This window comes from Arachis hypogaea, chromosome 12 (genome assembly GCF_003086295.3).
Source record: "Arachis hypogaea cultivar Tifrunner chromosome 12, arahy.Tifrunner.gnm2.J5K5, whole genome shotgun sequence".
NCBI lineage: Eukaryota > Viridiplantae > Streptophyta > Magnoliopsida > Fabales > Fabaceae > Arachis > Arachis hypogaea.
The window spans coordinates 93,255,790-93,276,716 of NC_092047.1; the positions used below are offsets into that span (position 1 = coordinate 93,255,790).

At 36.0% G+C, this 20,927-nt stretch overlaps 2 protein-coding genes across 2 annotated transcripts; both read right to left on the reverse strand.

Annotated features, from left to right (window-relative positions):
- Nucleotides 1–5,057: 5,057 nt before the first annotated feature.
- Nucleotides 5,058–8,003, reverse strand: LOC140176793 (uncharacterized). The gene has a single exon (XM_072208340.1). The coding sequence runs from the start codon at nucleotides 8,001–8,003 to the stop codon at nucleotides 5,058–5,060; it is 2,946 nt and encodes a 981-aa protein (XP_072064441.1).
- Nucleotides 8,004–11,589: 3,586 nt separating this feature from the next.
- Nucleotides 11,590–14,913, reverse strand: LOC112727728 (DNA replication complex GINS protein SLD5). Its single transcript, XM_072210458.1, has 6 exons — nucleotides 14,526–14,913; nucleotides 14,051–14,173; nucleotides 13,485–13,568; nucleotides 13,289–13,397; nucleotides 12,115–12,205; nucleotides 11,590–12,025 (listed from the first exon to the last, which is right to left on the reverse strand). Exons 1-6 carry the CDS (start codon nucleotides 14,700–14,702, stop codon nucleotides 11,929–11,931), a joined length of 681 nt encoding a protein of 226 aa, XP_072066559.1. The 5' UTR covers nucleotides 14,703–14,913; the 3' UTR covers nucleotides 11,590–11,928.
- Nucleotides 14,914–20,927: the final 6,014 nt, after the last annotated feature.

Here is a 20,927-nt window from a genome sequence, read left to right on the forward strand (position 1 = left end):
ATTGCATACCTCTTTTGTTCCTGTCTCTTGCTTTTTATATTTGTTCGGATAGGGATGACTGTTTTATCTAGATCATAACGTCTGGGAGAACATTAATCATATGTCCGACGTTATGTAAATAAATGCCGATCATTTCGAATGCTCGGCTATTATTGTGGGTGCGTTACCGAGCTATAATTCGTAACCGATCTTACTGGTCATATCACAGCCCCCAAGCTTAGCCTGGCCTTGAGGAGACGGGTTGAGCTTTTTGACGAGTTATAGCTCGGTGTATGGAGCCCCCAGGTCAACGTGGCTCGCTCAGTAATACTTTTTATAAATAGAGAAGTGTGAAGTTAATATGAAACGGTTTGTTTCATTGGTTCTTGCGCGTAGTCATTATTATGACTGGGTTCAACTTCTCAAGTTGTTCCATAACCGTTCTAAGTGGGTTTAGGTCAACGGTGTAGATTAATTCATGGAACTGAAAAGTTTATTTAATTAGTGGCTTAGGATGAAGGTTGGTTCCTTTGCTATTCTGTTTAAGTGGGGAGCATCAGGTTTTCATAGAAGCATGAGTACCAAAGGTTAGTTAACCTTCTTTTCCTCTAATGCTTCTAATCTTTCACTGAGAATGGGTGATAAAAAGAAAAAATTGTTACCTCAAGTTGAAAACAATGAGGATTATAGCTGGGTTGAGAGAGACGTTCACATACGGGGTTCATTGTTTTCTGATATTGAGAGTGTCAATAGGGTGAATCTGGGTAGGATAGTTAGGGCTGGGTTTCGGGTGGAACTGCTGCCATGCAGTCGTTCTGATCGTGTTTTTCATAGAAAAAATGATTTTCAAAGTTTTTATATGTATAGTTGTGTCATGGAGGAGTTGCGAGTGAAGCTTCTTTTTACTGGTTTTGAATGTAATGTGTTGAAACAAATGAATTGCGCTCCCTCTCAAATACACCCAAATGGCTGGGCTTTTATTAGGTGTTTTCAAGCTTTGATGGATTTTCTTGAAATTGAAGCGGATTTAGAACTGTTTTTCAGCTTATTTCAAGCTAAAGGGGTATGGAAAGGTCTGAATAGTACACCGGGCTTTTCTGTTTTCAAGCTTTATAAATCGTCTTTTAAAGATTTCAAAGAAATGTTTTTGAAAGTAAAATCGGCTGATGAGGAATTCCCATTTTACATTGACGAGCATCTGGGGGAAAAATTTCCCATGTACTGGTGTTGTCACCCGCAACACATACTGGGTCCCGAGTTCATAAACAGTCGAAATGAATGTATAATTTCGTTTCTGATAGAGATGGTTGATAAGGGTGGTTTAATTTCGGTTTCTGATCTGCTTCCTTGGGAAGAAGATAAAAGCTCTGTTATAAAATATTTCGGTAAGACGTTGAAAAGACTGTTTGTTGGTTTTAACATTTTTTGATGAACTGACCAAGTAATGCTTTAATGTTGCAGCTGTCAATTTTCCCGGGGTAACTGCATCTAGTCTGAGGTCCCGATTTAAGACCAAAAACTTTGAGGGATCATCGTCTAATCAAGACAAGGCTGATGGAGGTGCCGAAGTTAATCAGCCCCCGCCGAGGAAGAAGGCGATTGTTTTTAAAAAGAGGAAGTCAGAGTTAGCTTTGCCAGATGATGTACAAGGTAAGGACGAAAGCGTTCAGCTGGAAGACTTATCAAACTTTTTGATAAAGCAGGAGAGGTTACACCTATTTGAAGAGGAAGGGGAGAGTTCGTCAGTTTGGAACAAGAAGTTTCCCTTCAACATTGTGGCCGATGAAGTCGTTCAGACTGTGACAGATATTAGGCGAGTGGAGGAGGCTGGGGATATAGGGGTTGATCAGTTTCTACAGGTTTCTTTTTCTGTTTCTCCTTTCTTCTCTTTTTTTTTATTTAAAAAATATGTTTGAGGGCTGAACACTGAACTGTGAATATTAGGTACTGGGTTTTCGGCTAGCTAGCATTGGGCGGAGTCAGGAGAAAAAACATAGGAAGTCGATTGGTGAGGCTTCCCTAGTTGCTAAGTTAAAGGAGCAACTTTTACTGAAGGAAACGAATGTAAGTGATTTGAAGAAAAGGTTATCTGAGGTTGAGACTGAGTTGAAAGCGGAAAAAGAATGCCATGAAGAGATTTCTGGTTTGCTGAAGAAAAAAGAAAATGACTTGACGAGTTTGAGTGATCAAGTTATCGAGGTGTCGGCGAAGATGAAAGAGCTTGAGAGTCGTAAGGAAGGGGATATTTTGGATGCTTTTGCTGAGGGGTTTCAGCGAGCTGTTAATCAAGAAAGGTTTCTATTTCCGGATGAAGATTTTTCAGCTATGGATCCTGGCAAGATAATTCGGGATGGTAAACTCATCGATGACGAGGAGACTGGTGAGGAGGGAGATGATAATTTGGTTGAGTGATATTTTCTTTGTGTAGCTTTAGTAGCTTGCTTTTTGTTGCATATCTGAAGGGTTTAACTGTTCAAAGCGGGAATTTGGTTTATTTTGCTGAACATTAGTATTTTGTACTTAAGTACTTATTTGTGAAAAACTGTTTTGATTGGGGTTGTCTGTTTTCCAATCATGTATTTCGTTGCCCTTAGGTGGCTTGAATGACAGTGATATTTATGTTATTTGCGCATTCGTTATTGTAGTAATGCGACTTTAGATATCATCGGTTTCTCCTTTAAAGGAGTGTATTGTTGCGTGGAATAAGTCCCTTTCGGGGAATAATTGATCTGCTTAATGAGTCTGTATGAAATAAAGTAAAAATTACATGTTATAAACAGCAGTACCTGTAAAATATCTTAATTGTTCAAGGTAAGCCAGCCTCATTAAAACCTCCACGAGCAAAAACCCTTTGGGAAAAATTCTCATGGTAGGAAAAAGAGTACTGGGCTGCTGCTTTACTAACTGTAGTATCGCTTCAGGGATCCGACGTTCCATGTGCTAGGGAGTTTAGTGCCATTTATGTCTTCTAACTTGTATGCTCCTCTGCCGAGGACTTCAGATATTCTGTACGGACCATCCCATGTTGCGGCGAGTTTCGCATGGGAGGGAGGTCGGCGAGCTTGCTCTGTTTTTCTGAGTACTAAATCACCAGTGCTAAAGGATCTTGGAATTACCTTCTGCCCATATCGTCGGCTAAGTTGCTGCTGTAATGCTCGGTGCCGAATGGCTGCTGTTTCTCGTATTTCTTCGATTAGGTCGAGCTCTGTTTGCCGAGCTTGATCATGTTCTTTAGCTAACGTCCGCATTGAGCCCTGTGACACTTCTATAGGGATTATAGCTTCAGATCCATAGACCAAACGAAATGGGGTTTCCTTTGTTGTTGAATGAACGGTAGTGTTATATGCCCATAATACTTCTGGGACAAGCTCGGCCCATAACCCTTTTGCATTGTCGAGCTTTTTTCGCAAAGCCTGGAGAATGACCTTATTAGCGGCTTCTGCTAACCCATTGGACTGTGGATGTTCGACAGAAGAGAAATGTTGTTTTATTTTTAGATTCTGCAAAAAAGCTTTAAAACTTTGGTCGATAAACTGACGACCATTGTCAGTTGTAATGTGACTTGGTATACCAAATCTGCATATTATTCTTTTCCAAACGAAGCTTATCATGTGTGCTGATGTGATTTTTGCCAAAGGTTGTGCCTCGATCCATTTGGAAAAATAATCAATTGCAACTACTAAATATTTTACCTGTCTTGGAGCAGTAGGGAATGGGCCTAGAATATCGATTCCCCATTTGTCAAATGGCCAGCTTACCGTTGACTGATGAAGATGCTCTGCTGGTAGATGAATGGTCGGCGAATGCTTCTGATAATTATTGCATGTTCTGACCTTGTGTTTGCTATCTTCCCATATCGTTGGCCAATAAAAGCCGGCTCGAAGAATTTTCTGTGACAGGCTTCGAGCTCCAGAGTGTATTCCATAAATGCCTTCGTGAGCCTCGGATAAGACAAGGTCGGCCTCTGCCCTGTTCAAACATTTTAACAAAGGTCGAGAGTATCCTCGCCTATACATATTATCATTTAACAATGTATAATAGGAGGCCTGTCTTCTGAATTTGCCTTTATTTTCAATATCTTTCGGAATGGATCCAGAACGGAGGTACTGAATGTAAGGGTGTTGCCAATTATCTTTATTAACTATGTTTAGAACATTAAGTTCATCAATGCTCGGCTTGTCTAGAGTTGACTGTAAAAGAGTAGTGGTGTGGGCTTGTGTGGTTGCTAACTTTGACAAAATATCCGCCCTATGGTTTTGCTCCCTAGGTATGTGAATAATGTGGATTGTTGAAAAATTTTTAGTAGTAGTTGGACAATATCCAAGTATTTCAATAAGATCGGGTCTTTTGTCTGAAAACTGCGGTTCACCTGTTGAACGACTAATAATGAATCGCAGTAAACTGTTAAATTATCGATATGTAAATCGGTGGCTAACCTGAGCCCTGCTACGAGGGCCTCGTATTCAGACTGGTTATTGCTGGCCTTGAATGAGAATCTGAGGGAATGCTCGAGAACTATGCCATCCGACCTTTCGAGTAGTATTCCAGCGCCAGCCCCTTGAGGGTTGGAAGCTCCGTCTACGAACAAGGTCCACTGTGGACTTGATGCGTTTGACCATGGTTCCGTGAGTTCAGCAACAAAGTCAACTAGGTATTGGGACTTGATCGACCCTCTTGGTTGATATTGAATGTCAAATTCTGACAATTCAATGGCCCATTTAATTAGTCTTCCTGCCAGCTCGGGTTTCGAAAGAACCTGCCGTAAAGGTTGTCCCGTTCTGACGATGATCGTGTGGCTCTGGAAATATGGTCGGAGGCGTCTTGATGAGAATACTAAGGCTAAGGCGAGCTTTTCCAACCTTGGGTAGCGAAGCTCAGCGTTCTGTAGGGACTTGCTTACAAAATAGACTGGCTGTTGGTTCTTATCTGTTTCTGTTACAAGAGCAGAACTAATGGCAACATCAGTAATAGACAAATATATGTATAATGGCTCGCCAGACTTTGGTTTTTGTAAAACAGGGGGTTTTGAAAGAAATTCTTTTAAGCTTTTGAAGGCCATTTCACAATCTTGGTTCCATTCAAAGTGTTTTGCTTTCTTTTTTAAACATTGGAAAAAAATTTGAGGATTTAGGTGCTAAACATGGTAAAAATCTAGATAGAGCGGCTAATCGTCCTGTTAGCCTTTGAACCTCATTTACTGTGGATGGACTTTGCATGTCGAGTATTGCTTGACATTTCTCTGGATTTGCTTCAATTCCTCGGCTAGTAAGGATGAATCCGAGGAACTTTCCTCCCTGAACTCCGAAGGCGCACTTTTCTGGATTTAACCTCATATTGTATCGTCGGATTTGTCCGAAGATTTCGGCTAGGTCCTGGATATGAGAGTCGCCGAGCTTTGTTTTGGCGACCATGTCATCAACGTAAACCTCTATATTCCGGCCTATTTGCTGCTGGAAGATCTTATTCATCAACCGTTGATAAGTGGCTCCTGCATTCTTTAGACCAAAAGGCATAACATTATAGCAATAATTACCATTCTCAGTTATGAAAGCCATTTTTTCCTGGTCTGTTGGGTGCATAAGGATCTGGTTATAACCAGAATATGCGTCCATAAAGCTTAAAATACCGTAGCCACAAGAGTTATCAACTAAGGTATCAATACAGGGTAGGGGGTAAGCATCCTTAGGACATGCTTTATTTAAATCAGTAAAATCGACGCACATGCGCCACTTACCATTATTTTTCCTTACCATAACCACATTAGCCAGCCATGTTGTGAATCTGATTTCTCTGATGAAGTTAGCGTCGATGAGCTTTTTCACCTCGGCGATTGATGCTTGTCGCTTTTCAGTGCCGAGGTTTCTTTTTTTCTGGGAGATCGGCCGAGCTGTCGGATTTAATGCCAATTTATGTGTTATAACAGACGGATCTATTCCTGGCATATCAGCAGAGGTCCATGCGAATAGGTCGGCATTTTCCTGTAGGAAACTTGCAAGGCTTTTCCTGTCCTCTGTACTCATGGAAGTGCCTACAAAAGTAAATTTCATTGGATCATCATTTAGAATGATCTTTGTTAACTCCTCATTTGGCATAGGCCGATCTTCGAAGTCGGCGCGGGGGTCAAGTTCGGCCGGTGTTATCTGTTCTGACTTTATGGAGTTGATGTGTGATTGTCCGACTTTTTTGAATGGCTTTAAGCTCGTGTTGTAGCATTGCCGAGCTTCCTGGAGATCTCCGTGAATTGTAGCTATAACATTGTCCTGCACAGGAAACTTGACACAAAGGTGAATAGTAGATACGATTGCAGCAAATTTATTTAAAAAGGGTCTGCCTAAAATGACATTATAAGGGCTAAAACAGTCGACTACAAGATATTGAATATCTTGTGTCTTATATAGTGGTTGCTCACCGAGTGTGGTTTGTAACCACACTGATCCCAGTACAGGAACTCGTTCTCCTGAAAATCCGACTAGGTCTCCCATGTATGGCTGCATAATATTGTTGCTCAGCTTCATCTTTTCGAAGGTGGTGAAAAATAATACATCTGCACTGCTTCCTGGGTCGAGTAAAACCTTTCTTACTATCAGGTCTCCTAACTGAATGGAGATGACAACAGGGTCATCTAGGTTGGTATCAACACCGTTAAAGTCGGTTGACCTGAAAGTCACTTCTGGGACATTCGTCAGTGGCTGAGGATTGCTTGGGGAATCCGTTACTGCCAGCATGGTTCTGTAAGTACGTTTTTGGGCTGAGCTTGTGTGTCCTCCTCCAGCGTAGCCCCCTGAAATGCAGTTTATTACTCCTCTAGGTTGGGCCGGTGCCTTTTCCTTTCCTTTTGAGGATGCGCCAGCTGTTGATGTATCTGGGACGGGGCTAGTGTTCTTCTGGATATGCCCTGCAATAAATTTGTCGAGATGCCCCTGTCTTGCTAGTCGTTCAAGGAGATCTTTAGCAATGACACATTCGTCGGTGGTGTGTCCGTGCTTCTGGTGAAAAGTACAATACTTCGATCTGTCGATGCTCTTTGATTTTGGATAATTGCCGGCTTTGCGAGGAGGCTTAATTAGTTTAGAGTTCAATATCTCCTTGATAATATCGTCCCTTTTTGTGTTGAATTGAGTGTATGAGTCATAACGAGGGACCGGCTTAAATGCTTTTTTGCTATCTCGGGGTTTATCGTCGTCTTTGTTTGTGGTTGATCTTTCTGTCCTCCTTGCTTGCCTGAGTTCTTCGACATCAATCTGACCTTTGGCCTTTTCACGAAACTCGGCTAAAGTTTTGGGCTTTGTCACAGCGATAGTTTCCTGAAATTTGCCAGGGCGGAGGCCGCTTTTTATGGCGTGGAGATGAACTTCTGGGTGAAGGTCGGGGATCCTCATGGCGACCTTTGTAAAGCGAGTGATATAATCCTTCAAGCTTTCTTGTGTTCCCTGCCTTATGGTCGTCAAATAGTCAGAATCGTGGAGATATATTGCGGACGCTGCAAAATGGTCTTCAAATTGGGCAGCCAACTCCTGAAAACGGGATATCGAATCTGCAGGCAAAGAGCAAAACCAGTCAAGTGCAGGACCGTCTAAAAAAGATGGAAAACATCGACAAAGAATTGGATCGGATGCACCGTTAACAATCATAATAGATCGGAACTTTTTGATATGCTGCTTTGGGTCGCCCAATCCGTCATATGGTGTTAAAGTTGTCGGAAGAGTGAATTGTCTGGGAAGTTGGAAGTTCATTATGTCTGCTGTGAATGGTCCCGCCGAGTTGTCAAGTTGTTCTTCTTCATTATCAGGCTGAGCTTCGTCATTCTGTTGATTTCCTTCGTTGTCGCTTTGTGGCGTCTCAGAAACATGAGTTCGTTCGTTGTTCTCGTGATCATGGTTATGGTGCTCTAAGCGAGCTTGCACTAACTGTGCAATTTGGTTTTGCATTCTCTGGTTGTCCTCCGCCATTCGCTGGTTTGCTTGTTGAAGCTCGGTCACCATCCTCAAAAGTTCGGATGGAGTGGGCGGGGGAACATCGGCCATGAGAATGCGTGGAGGTTTTGGGGCTTACCACAAATGATGTTTCAAATTTTTCGGCCCCACGGTGGGCGCCAATGTTCTTACCAGCTTGAGCCGAGGTATAAGTCGTCCTTCTGGTAAGGTCGGCAAACTCCTAAGGCGCGATCCAAACTTCGTCGGCCGAAGAAGAGTGGGAGAGGTGGGTACCTGCAAAGGCACTCCGACGCTCAAGTCAATAAGAGAATATGTATGAAGACTTTTTCTTAGAGAGATTGCATACCTCTTTTGTTCCTGTCTCTTGCTTTTTATATTTGTTCGGATAGGGATGACTGTTTTATCTAGATCATAACGTCTGGGAGAACATTAATCATATGTCCGACGTTATGTAAATAAATGCCGATCATTTCGAATGCTCGGCTATTATTGTGGGTACGTTACCGAGCTATAATTCGTAACCGATCTTACTGGTCATATCACATAATAAATACATTCAAAGTTAAATATTTAAGTTTTTAGGAAAAGTTTTGGAAAATAAAATTTTTTAGCCAAAAACAGTTAAAATTTGTTATTTTGACTTTATTTAGTGTATTCTGTAATTAATAAATATTAAATAAAAAAATTAAACTATTTGAATTTTTTTTTTTTGTTTTTATAGTATTACTGAATTTTTTAATACAAACATTTTATATTAAAATTAGGAATGACAGAAACACATACACTCGCAGAAATTATTTTCGACAGAGAGAATAACGGAAACTTACAAAATTTCTACGAGTCCAAGAATTTGTCCCACAAATAAATAAAACTGGGGTAAGGATTGAGGTACTACTGTTCTACAAGAACCTAAAAAATTCTCGTAAAAAAAACTTTTACTTAAATATCTTTATATATACAAGTTTTGTAAGTTATTCTAATTTATTTTATTTTAATTTATATATTAAAATTTTATGTGTATATTATTTTGTTTGAAGTTTGTTTGATTTGATATATTTAAATAACTGGTATAAAATTTATTATAATTATGTTAAATTTTTTAAAAAAATTAAAACATAATATTATAAATACTCGTAGGTATTTACTTTCTGTGCAAAAAAAATAAACGGAGATTCATATAAAAGTAAAACGGAAAAAAAAAACATATTTTAGTAAACGAAAACGAAAGACAACAAAAATCTCTGTCCCATGAAAACTCCTAATTAAAACCCATATGTTAAAAGTCTACTCTATCAAGTCTGTTAAGAAATTTATTCGCTATACCCCCACGATATATTGCGAATTGATTATAGTATGGTAATATGAAAGAGTTTGTACTTTGTAGACAAAAAATGAGTTGGTACTTGACCGTTTATATTATCAAATTTATTCGCTATAAAATTTGAAAAAATTTGCAAATATTATGAAAATACTTATAATCTAATCATTTTAACAGTTAATTTTAATTAATATATTATATTTTTATAATTAAAATTAATAATTAAAAATATTAAAATATCAATATCTTAATAACATTTTCGTAAATTTGGCCATTTCATTATGTATTGACGCAGAAATAAATTTTTTCAATTTTTTTAATAATTAAAATAATAAAATGTGATTTTTTATTATTAATTTTATAAATAAAATTAAAAATATTAAAAAATTAAAAATTATATTTTGTTTTTTCAATTTTTTTAACCATTAAAAAGATGTATTCTTGCATTGACGCATCGTATAAATTAGTTCTGAGCCTTAATTAGCATAAATTGATTGGACCCAACGTTTGCCACTGAGAGAGAGAGAGAGAGAGAGAGAGAGAGAGAGAGAGAGAGAGAAGTGGCCGGTATAACAATAAGTCAATAACTGAGTGAAGTGGACTGTTAAACGTGGGCCATCCTCTTATGTCTCTTTCTTGACCAGTTGACCCTAACGATGACTCAAGAAAAGAGATAGATATCGGTACATATTATGGTGAAGAAAAAAAAAAATATATATATATATATATATATATATTAGTTTATTTTTATTAATTTTTTAAAATAATTTATTTTTTTATTTTTTCCACACACAAATTTCTTCTTAGTAGAATTATATACAGATATCAAATTGACATATGTGCCCTCAAGCACTTTCCACTTAATAATTGCACTTTCCACATGATAATTTTTAAGAAGGTGCCGAAGAAATGTATGGACTAGATTGGACTAGAGGACACATAAATTTTGATTTTAAAAAAAAAATTGTGGTGAATGATGTACTTGCATAAATATCAATATGATCCATGAATCAAATAAGGAAATCGAAATTCTATTTAGGCTTGACTAGTTCACATGGCTGCTGGGTAAGGATTTTATATCATGAAAATTATATGATGAAAATTATATGATTTCTAATACAAGGCAAGCAAGAAGGTGAAGAAGCACATAAGAGCTTACCTTGCACTACACTACCATCTATTTATTCATTTATTAACAACAGATATTGAATAAGATTTTAGGCCGTCATGGTTTATAAAGGTAAGACACTGAGATATAATTTTAAAGACAAAAAATTGTATTTAATAAATAAGATATGGACAAAAATATTTTGTCTTAGGATATTGAATTAATATATTTTGTGTTCTTTCTAATAAAAAAGACACAGCAACACTAAACAGAGATATAATTTTTTTTTATTTTTTTATTATTATTATTATCAAATGTTTATAATTATATCTTTTATCATTTTACTTTTCATTCTAAATTTTAAGTGAAGAAAAAAATGAAGGTAAATTAAATTTTATTATTATTTATTCTATCTTATATTTAATTTATTATCAAATAAAATATAAAAATATTAATTTTTGTATCTTATTATATTTTCAAAACTAAATGCAACTCTAAATTCTTCTATCGGAGAGAATATTTTAAAAAAGAACACCATCAACACAGCTAACAAACCATAAGAACCTCACAAATTTAATGTTTGTCTCTTTAGTTTCTATTTCTTAATCTTTATCTCTCAGTTTTAATCTTTTTTCTAAACCCAACTCAACAGTCCTCAATGTTAAGTTGTTAACACTTGCCAAACACTAGCAATCACCTAAAACAATATGTAGTAATGAGCAGGATAAAGACAACTAAGAAATTTGCCGTAAATATAAATGTATCATATTTTAAGCAAAACAATATGCAACCAAAGTTTTTACTAGAATTTTATTGCCTGAAGCCTGAATTATATGACAAGATAATCTTTAGAGAATTTAAATAAATTCCACCATTTTATATCATTCGATTGCCCTGACAATTTCAGGCAAATATCCTAATTACAAAAATGTTCACAATCTATAAAATTAAATATGCACTATCTATCTCCAAAACTACATAGATTCAGTTATTTCAAGGTTAATCGACACCAAATTGAAACTTCGAAAAATAAAAGCCTACAAAAAAAAAAAATAAATCCTCTTAATTTTTTTCTTTCAATTAATGTCGTCAAGTGTGATTTTTATCATCTAACATCTATTTTTACATATTTTTTCTTAGTTTTACTTAAAGAGTATATGGTGAGATACCACACTTTAGCATATATCAATTGAGAAAAAAATTTGAAAAGATCTATTTCTCCTAAAAAGTTATTTAAAACTCAAAGAATGAGTATGTTATATAAGAAATACTTGCATGATTTGAAGTACATTTAATACGAACTTCAAGAACATTTACAGATACTCATTCTTAATTTTTTTTTTAAATATAACTTTCAAATATTATAAATGAAAATAAGTTGCTATAAATGTTCATGGAGCACACAGTCAAACTTCAAGCTTCCTTCAGGAGCCTTGTTGAATTCAACCAGGTACAATGTACAATTAAAGTCCGGATTTTCTTCTCTTCCTCAAGGTGTCATAGAATCAGCTCCATAAAGTCAAGTCTTGGTAGGAGACAATTGATCAACAACGGGGAATTTCATGAACATCAATATCCAAAGTTTTCATTCAGAGAAGATCAATTTTCCCACTCTCCACAAGTGGCTTTATTGATTTGTAACATATGAAGTAAAGGACACCCGGCTCCATCTCAAAGAGCTTCGACCTGCCACCGAATCAGACAATTAGAACAATTTGGTTAACCTTTTCCTAAGCAGGGAGAAATAAAAAGTCATGAAAGGGTAAGAGAATTGCCTGTCATCAACAGGTCCATCTTCAAGTTGAATGCCAGAGAGATACTCTTTGCTTCTACATAAGACGAATGTGTCTAGGCGTGGTTCTGGGACTGAAAGATAGAAACGAAACAACTGAAAACTACTAACCAGTTATCATGGCAATAATGCATGGATGGTAAGAACCAAAGCAAGATTTCCAGTCTAAGACTTCAGTCAGAAAGAGAGACAAAAGAGAAATTCAAAAGGGATAAATTGCTTTTTTAAAAAAAGCAACATATTGCTTGCTTAAAATAAAATTATTTTTCTAAAAAATTGTATCCAAGCACCTTTACAATTATACAAAAATACTTTTTTCTATGAAAAGTTTTTTTTCCCCTCTTCAAAAAAGCCAATCTAAACAATATCTTCCTTTTGAGCAAGAACTGTGGGCTAAGAAAATTTGTTCCACTTCAACCATCAATGCTTTCAAGGACTGTTCTAAAGGGCCATATAGCTGGAAACATCGAAGGTAACCATTACACAAAGCCAACAGTTTGGAACCATAGGAGAAGTTCTTCTTGGTGCAAGCACTTGTTCCCTTATCAGTATCTGATTTGTGGCATTGGTCAAAGATCCAGAGGAGATGCTCTGCAGGTTCACTGCACCTCAGTCGGTGCTGAGAATCCTAAGCCATCATGTTTCAAACAATGGGACCTGGGTGGATACCACTAAATTGCAGGCTTGTTACTCTCCATCTTTTCAGCATTAATCGTTTTTTCCTAGTTACATGACAACATCACCTTGATGATAAGGTGATTCTTTAGGGAGAGAATAATGATAGGTACCTAATGGGAATTTGGCCAATTAATAACTGTAACTAATTGCTGAGTTGTCCATAGTGCTCTAATTCAGGTTTTCTCTTTCTATTATTTTCTATTTCTGAATTAGTCCAGGGATTAGTATCACAACATTTCTCCTATTTTTCTGGTTAAAATCCGTGGCATCCTATCATCCTCATACTTTGAGTTTCATGTCTTCACTACAATAAATGACAATTCTTTCGTATTATCAACCAAAACACTAACAAGGTAGAAACTTATCTCATTACAGACTCAAACTTTTCAGGCAAAGCAAATTGGAGTGCTTAACAGCCACAAAATGGTCCAAAAAATGATGAAATAACATAATAAATAACTTCTAGGATGGTAAATTACCCATGTCATCCTCTTCACTTATTACAGATTGCTTCTCAACGGATTGATAATTTTCAGGCAATTTCGAAAGAACACTCTCCTCGAGATGTTGTTTTAGGTCATCTATGCACCTGCAACACGAAGATTTGTTAGATTCAAAAACCAAAACAAGCATGGTATCAGTAAGCATATGTATGTAGATTAAAAGAGAGCCTTTCCTTGAAGCGAAATCTTTCTCCCCTTTAGATAACCTATTCCATAGCTCGTCACTTTTTCGAATGTGGAACATGTATTTTTCAATCTGAAACAAAAACATGATTACAAAAATTAAACAAAATGCATTTCTAATGAGCACAGGAGCAAGTCAAGTCTATATTCACTGCTCAATGAGTGTTCAAATATTTTAACAATCAATCTTTAGTTCTACAACTGATTATTCTCAACACCTATTATAAGTACAAGTGAAGGTTATAATTTACATAGACATCTAATTAAACATTGCCATATCAACAAGTATCTAACTTGATGCCAATGTAAAATTCTTTATACCATCAAGGCAATTAAAGTCTAATGATGGGGAATATAATATTTACTATTAAGGGATAAATATATGGTAAAAGAGAGTCGACGCAAAAAAATTGACAGAAATCAAGTTGTAGACTAACAGCTACTGCATATACTCGAGCTTGATTCCGATATAAATTTTACTGGTTCACACACACTTCATATGCTACCTAAGAAACTAATTTTGACATAACAACCATGATAATAGCACATGGTTACCTTCTGTATGCGGATCCGAAGATATGATCTCAAGAGAAAGAGGGTCCTATCCAAGTCCATCTGATATAAAGACAACGAAAGCGGGTCAGCACCACTGGTAGATTTCTCCTCCACAGTTTCCTCCTGCAAAAATGTAGCACTAAATTTTTTAAAGAACAGAAACCAAAAAATTGTTCACAAAGAAAAAAAAATATTTTTTTCCTGTTGCAATTAACTAGCAGAATTCAATCTAGTGAATATCAAAACTTTATTCACATGTTTTGAAACCCAAAATTGAAATTTACTTCAGTCAGCAACGTCTCAGGAGAAATCAAACAAAACAAAAAAGGTTTCAAATAATAGAATCCCTAATAACAACACACTTAATAAAGGTTCAAATTTCATTCAAATTGAAACAGGCATAAGCATAAGAAAACAAAGGGGGATGAAATTAGGGTTCACCGGTGTTAGAATCAAGAAAAGGAAAAAGGTTTACCATCAATTGAAGCTGTTCGGTGACGCGGCCAACGAGATCGAAATCGTAGCGGAGAATCTCGGGAGCAGCCTTCTCGCTACGCCATGCTCTCTTGAGAAGTTCGACGTCGGTGGTTGACAAGAGAGCCTCATATTCGTCCATGGTGGGCATTGATCCTTCCATGCTTGAAGAAGCCATTTCATCAAATAGCACTCTCACGGCACCGGCAAGAGCAATGAAGTAGTGATTTTTGGGTATGTTGTTGAGTGATGAGTTTGAAAATTGAAACTTTTGTTGGCGCTACCACTCCATTGCGTTGCCGCCAAAAATAAAGTGTCACCATCAGCCACGGGTAGGGAACGGTTGCCGCTAAAATAAAATAGGAAAATTGGATAAATAAGAGAGTAAATGTTTAGAGGAATGCTACTTGCTACACCTCTAGGTGTTTTTTATAAATTAAGTTTAATAAAGTTAAATAATAAAATTTAAAATAATATTAATTATAACTATTTTTATTATGTTAGATTAATTTAGTTAGACTTGATAAATAAAAAGATTTAGATGTATAATATTATTCAAATATTTAATATTTGGGTAAATAAATTATATTATGCACAAAGATCCAATTCCTCTAAAATTATTTAGTCACTTTAAAAGAAAAAATAAGTTAATTTACATCATTAATCATCCTTAGATTAAGATAATAGACTCATAAATAATAAATATTACAAATTTAAAAATAATTAAAGTATTATTTTATTACTTTACTAATATTGTCATTTTAAAAGATTTTTTTCTATGCATAGACATAAAATAATTATATTATGCGTGAGTGTTGTTATTTTTATTTGAATAGATTTTATTTTTATTTTATCAATTATTTTTTACAAAAATACTCTATAACTAAGTAATTTATCCTGTTATATTCACGCTCACTTCTTTTTCTTCCTCTTTACTATACTGTTGTTGCTTCTTCTTTTTCTTCTCTTTTTTTTTAGCTTTCTTTTTCGTTATCCTTGTTATCGTTACTACCATCACCACCATTGCCATCACCACCATTGCCATCGTTGTCACCTCCTCTTCCTCTTTCTTCCTTTTCATTTGAATTTCTTCTCTTTTTTTTTCCTCCATCATCATCATCATCATCGTCATCGGTGCTCTTTTCTCTCCTTCATTTTTTCGTTGCACATGTGAGATTTCAATGCAACAAAAAAAAAATAGAAAGAAGAATTTGAAAAAAAATTTAGCATTAAAGACAAGATTAATTTATATTTTTGTAGCAAAATTTTGAAATTAAAATTAAAAAATTTTGGTGTTATTTTTGTTTATAGCAAGAATTTAATCCAATAAGTGTAAACCTATATTCATTCAACTAAATAAGATTGTAATATAATACAAACATGTTTATTTAAGTTTAATATGAAAACTAAGCTAAGAAGCAATAGCTCAAATGGCCTAGTCTCCCCATACTCAATTAAGAGGTTGCGGGTTTGAGTTTCCATATCTTCGGTAAAAAAAAATGAAAATTAATGCTCCTAAAAGAAGAAGTAAGAACAACATAAAAGAAAGAAAGAAAAATATAAAGAAAGACAAAAAAAAACTAAAAACATATAGTATTAAGGAAGATATTTTGGTGTTATTTTTATTTCTAGCAAGAATTTCGTCCAATAAGTGTGAATTTATATTCATTCAACTAAATAAGATTATAATATATATGTTCATTCAAGTCTAATATGAGAAGCAATACTCCTAAAAGAAGATATAAGAGCAAAAGAAAAGAAAGAAAATAAAGAAAGAATAATAAAAAGCAAAAAAATACAACATTAAAGAAGAAATTTCTAAGTTTTTGTAACAAAATTTTGATGTTAAAATTATGAAATTTCGGTGCTATTTTTGTTTATGACAGTAATTCAATCCAATAAGTGTTAACATACATTCATTCTACTAAATAATATTTCAAAACTCCTCCTCCTCTTCTTCCTCCTCCTTTTTCTTTCACATTCTTATAATTTTTATTTCATACTCTCAGTGTTACGGTTAAGAAATTTTTGTTTAAAATTAAGAAACTTCTGTGTCACGGTCAAAAAATTTCGGTGTTATTTTCTGATAAATTCTGCATAACTCAAAACTTTTTCTCCCCTTCTTGGTTATCATCATCATCTTGTTTTAGATTCTCATAATTCTTTTGTTTTATCCTCGTAATAAGAATAAAAATAAAAAAAAATCAAAATAAAGAAGAAGACATACATAATGCTGAAAAAATACCAAAAAGATGTGGAGAAAAAGAAAAAAAATACAGTAATAGCAAATCAATAAAAAAACGACAATGATAAGAAAATATGTAAAGAAGAAAAAGAAACACGACGGAGAAGAAGAAGAAGAACACAAAGAAGAAGAAGAATGCAAAGAAGATGCGCAGAATATGAAAAGGTAGTGTGTTCACACGCGCTAATAATGAAGCTGGTTTTTGTTGGGTTTGAACCAATTTGGTTGGACTTGGTTGTCAAAAAGGCTTGGATATATAGCACCACTCTATTAAAAAAAGAGTAAACTACCATTTATACCCATGAAAGATGAAAACGCCGACATTTCTACCCATAGATGAATGAAATTGAAGTAATACCCATCAATGATGGGCTCCATGTGTCGAAACTGCCCAAGTGTTGGTCTGTCATTGACTCTGTTAGTAATCCTTCCTATGTGGCACATTACGTGATTATATATGTGGCAATTTTTTAATTTATATTAAAAATATCATAACTAAACGTTATCTACCTAGACAACTTAGCTCTAGGAATTAGAAAGGCAATTTAGATTCGCATGTTTCATAGAGTAGAGCTTAAAGCCCTAGCAGAGCTAAGCTATTCATCTTTTCTATTGATCTCTGTCAATTTTCATTCCTCATTTTCGTACGCCGTAAAGAAGGTTGGCTTTAAACGACCCCGAGCCCACGATCTTGAGTGAGTCTCTCCGCTGCAGAGGGAACAGCTATTGTAGATACATCTGAAGCTGTTCGTGGTTCATGGATCCATTTGCATGTATGTAATTTTTTTTAGGTAAACTACTTTCATTGTTCATAAGTGAGAGAGCATCTAAGGTTTGTTTTATCTCGGTGATTTGATTAGGGCTTCAGACTTTTTGTTTGATTAGTTCTGAGTTTCTATTGTTGTATTTAACTAGGTTTAAGGTTGTTGCATTAGTGATTTGCTGATTGTGTGTATATCGTAGTACAGATAACTACCGTCCTCATAACCTTGGTGATAACTGATAAGCCATAGAGGAAGGTTTGAAAAGGGTTCCGATAGGAAGTTAGCATGTCAGTGGTGAGAAAGCAGAGATAGAGAGAATGAACGTGGATACTTTGAACAAGTTCTTCATAACTAATATTTTAAAGAATATAGGGTACAATGATGTTAGTGCTTTTCACTGGCTTGAACCTGAAAAGGAGTTAGATGGTGAACTTTAGTGAGAATTGACATGGATGTTGTAAAAATGTATGAAGCTGTCATTGCTAATGGACACAGAGTTGAAGTGTATATAAAGCACCCTATAAACAGTCCGGAGTTGGCTGAAGAAAACACAGCTCCTAAATCGAAAGTTAAAATTGTGAATGTCATTAGGAGTCCAGTTAAGCGTAGATTCAAGACATATGGTAGGAGGACCCCAACACTAAAAAAAGGAAGAAAGGAATAAATAGAGTTGTGAAGAGGAATGTTCCAATGAAGTTAAATCTGGTACTTGAGGTTGAAGTTGGGCCTGGGATAAAGGCCTAGCCAACAGTAGGAGCCCAAAATGAAAAAGTTCATCCTAACACCACATGAACACAACAACTAAAATTGACCACCCAAATGCCAAATGTGACCCCTATAATCCCAAAGTTAATCTTCCATGCTCCAGAAGTGACCATCCAGCAACCACAAATACCCTCAACCCCCTCCCAACCATTGGAGAAACTTATTTTAAATAGTCATCCAACACAAATATCAAACTCCGCTGACCAAGTCCCAAATTAGCAACCAATTTCTGTAGAGTCAGTTGTTCCTACCCATGGGTAGTGACATATGTAAATGTTGAGCCCCAAGTTTGTCCACATCTATCCCAAACACTGAAGTGTTCACACAGTATATTCCCACACCTTGCTGTGAACAAGCATCACAAGATACTGCAGTCAGACTGTAGAGGCAGCACCAAATATCAACTTAGAAATTGGTGAAGGGAGTCACAAAAAGAGAAAAAGAAGGTCAATTGCAAGACTTGACCTCTACCTGATGTCCAAACCTTCATACCCAACCCTAACACAAAGAATCCTCCATCAATTTTCATCCCTATTGAAGGTGAAGAATTTTCAGATCTAGATGTAGGGTACCACTGCTATGAGTCAGAGGAGCTTAATTCCCTCCCAAGTGATGATGAAGATAGTCAGTCTGTAGCTTTCCCATATGGCAATGCAAATGCACCAGTTAAAGAGGTCAGGTTAGAGTTAGCTATGAAGTTTGAAAATCTAGATCAGTTCAAGAAAGCAGTGAGAAAGTTCAATATCAAAAAAGGGTGGACAATTAGCTAGAGCAGTAGGCGCTGTAGCGAAACTGATTGCAAAAGAGGAAAAATCGGCCACATTAAAATTACCTTCTGGGGAGGTCCGTTTGATGTCCAAAAACTGCTCAGCAACAGTCGGACAAGTGGGGAATGTTGGAAAAATCAATTTGAATATTCAATAGGAGTAATATATTCAGATTTATAGATTTTATTAATCTATTAAATTTTGAATCTATTCGAAATCCTCTATAAAGATTCTCTTTGGCCGAAGTATCTTTTTTCCAAGGATTAATTCAACAATGTGTAAGACAATCTGCTATGATGAGAACTGTCCATCGTAGATTACTGTGCTAAGAGGCCTTTTCTGCTTAGTTTTCAGATAAAGATGTAACACCCTACCACACAGAGCTTTACGCTTGAGCCGTAAAACAAAGGTAATGTGGTATTACGGCCTCTAAAATAAAAGTGTACATATAATAGCAGAAAGAATGTAATAAACTAGGAGCCTTGAAGAACAGAAGAAATAAAAGTCGCGAAATAAAAGCGCAACGCTCATAAAAATGAGTTAACTTGCATACTAAAAAACTATAGCTATCAGTTATAGGATAACAAAGTAAGAATAGAGGGCCAAAGATACAAAATAACAAGCTCCTAACTCAGCTGGCGAAGTCTAGGCTGGCTGGAGAATATTTACACACATATATATACATATCCAAAACCCAAATTTACATAAACAAAATTCTGCCTCTCTATAAGCCTCTAAGGGGATCAAAAGGAACAAGTTATGCAGAGAGAAAAACTAAGTACATATATATACAAGACTGTACAATCAAAAGGTAACCCAACAATCACTTCGCTTTAGAAATCCAAACGCCTAACGAGGTGCTCTCGACCTGCATCTGAAAAATAACAACATAGTATTAAGGATGGCAACACCACCCGAACCCGCGGGTACCCACCCCGCCCCTACCGCACGAGCGGGTAATTACCCGCCCGCATCGGGGCGTGTTCTTGGATGGGGCAGGGTGGGGTCAGGTTTAGGTACTACCCACCCCAGTATATATATAATATATAATTTTAATATATAATATGTGTAATATATATAAAATAATTAGTAAAATAATTGATAATATTGTATCATATTTAAAATTTTACTTTAATTTATGTTATGTATGTGATGATGGTTATATAAATTTTGAAATTTAATTTTATTTATTAGATTTTAATAATTATAGGGACGGGTAGGGGCCCGCGGGGGCGGGTTAGGGTTCAACCATTTACTAACCGCGGGTAGGATCAGGGTGGGTTTTATGCGGACTATTGTAAGGCGGGGCGGGGTCGGGTAGAGCAAAAATCCGCCCTTACCTGCCCCGTTGCCGCCCCTACATAGTATGGGGTGAGAACCAAACTTTTTCAGCATGGTAAAGGTGCGACACATATAAGATATAAGGTCCTGGGAATGCCAGAGGCAATCTTAGAACGCCGACACTCAAATTATAAAGCTTAAAGTATTAAACGGAAACCATAAAAGGTGGTTTTCTAAGAGTATCTAAGCCTAACTTAACTAAATCTTGAATATAATCTTACCGCCTTTCCTTCGTACCTCCATCTCCGACAACATATCACAGACAAATAAACAGATAAAGGCAAACACAAGAAGGTTACAAGTACTGCAGGTAGCAAATATACATTTAACATAGCAAATGCAATTAGGCACACCTAGTTAATGCACAAACAAGTAATTCAAGTAATATGCACATGATGCATGCCTGTCTTACGGCTGATGAATCTCATCTGTTGGTTATCAAGCCAACCCGAAAAGTCCGGTTTGCTAAACCTTTGGACTGTCCCTCGACGTGCATCCCCAAGAGTCTATGTATAGCTTTT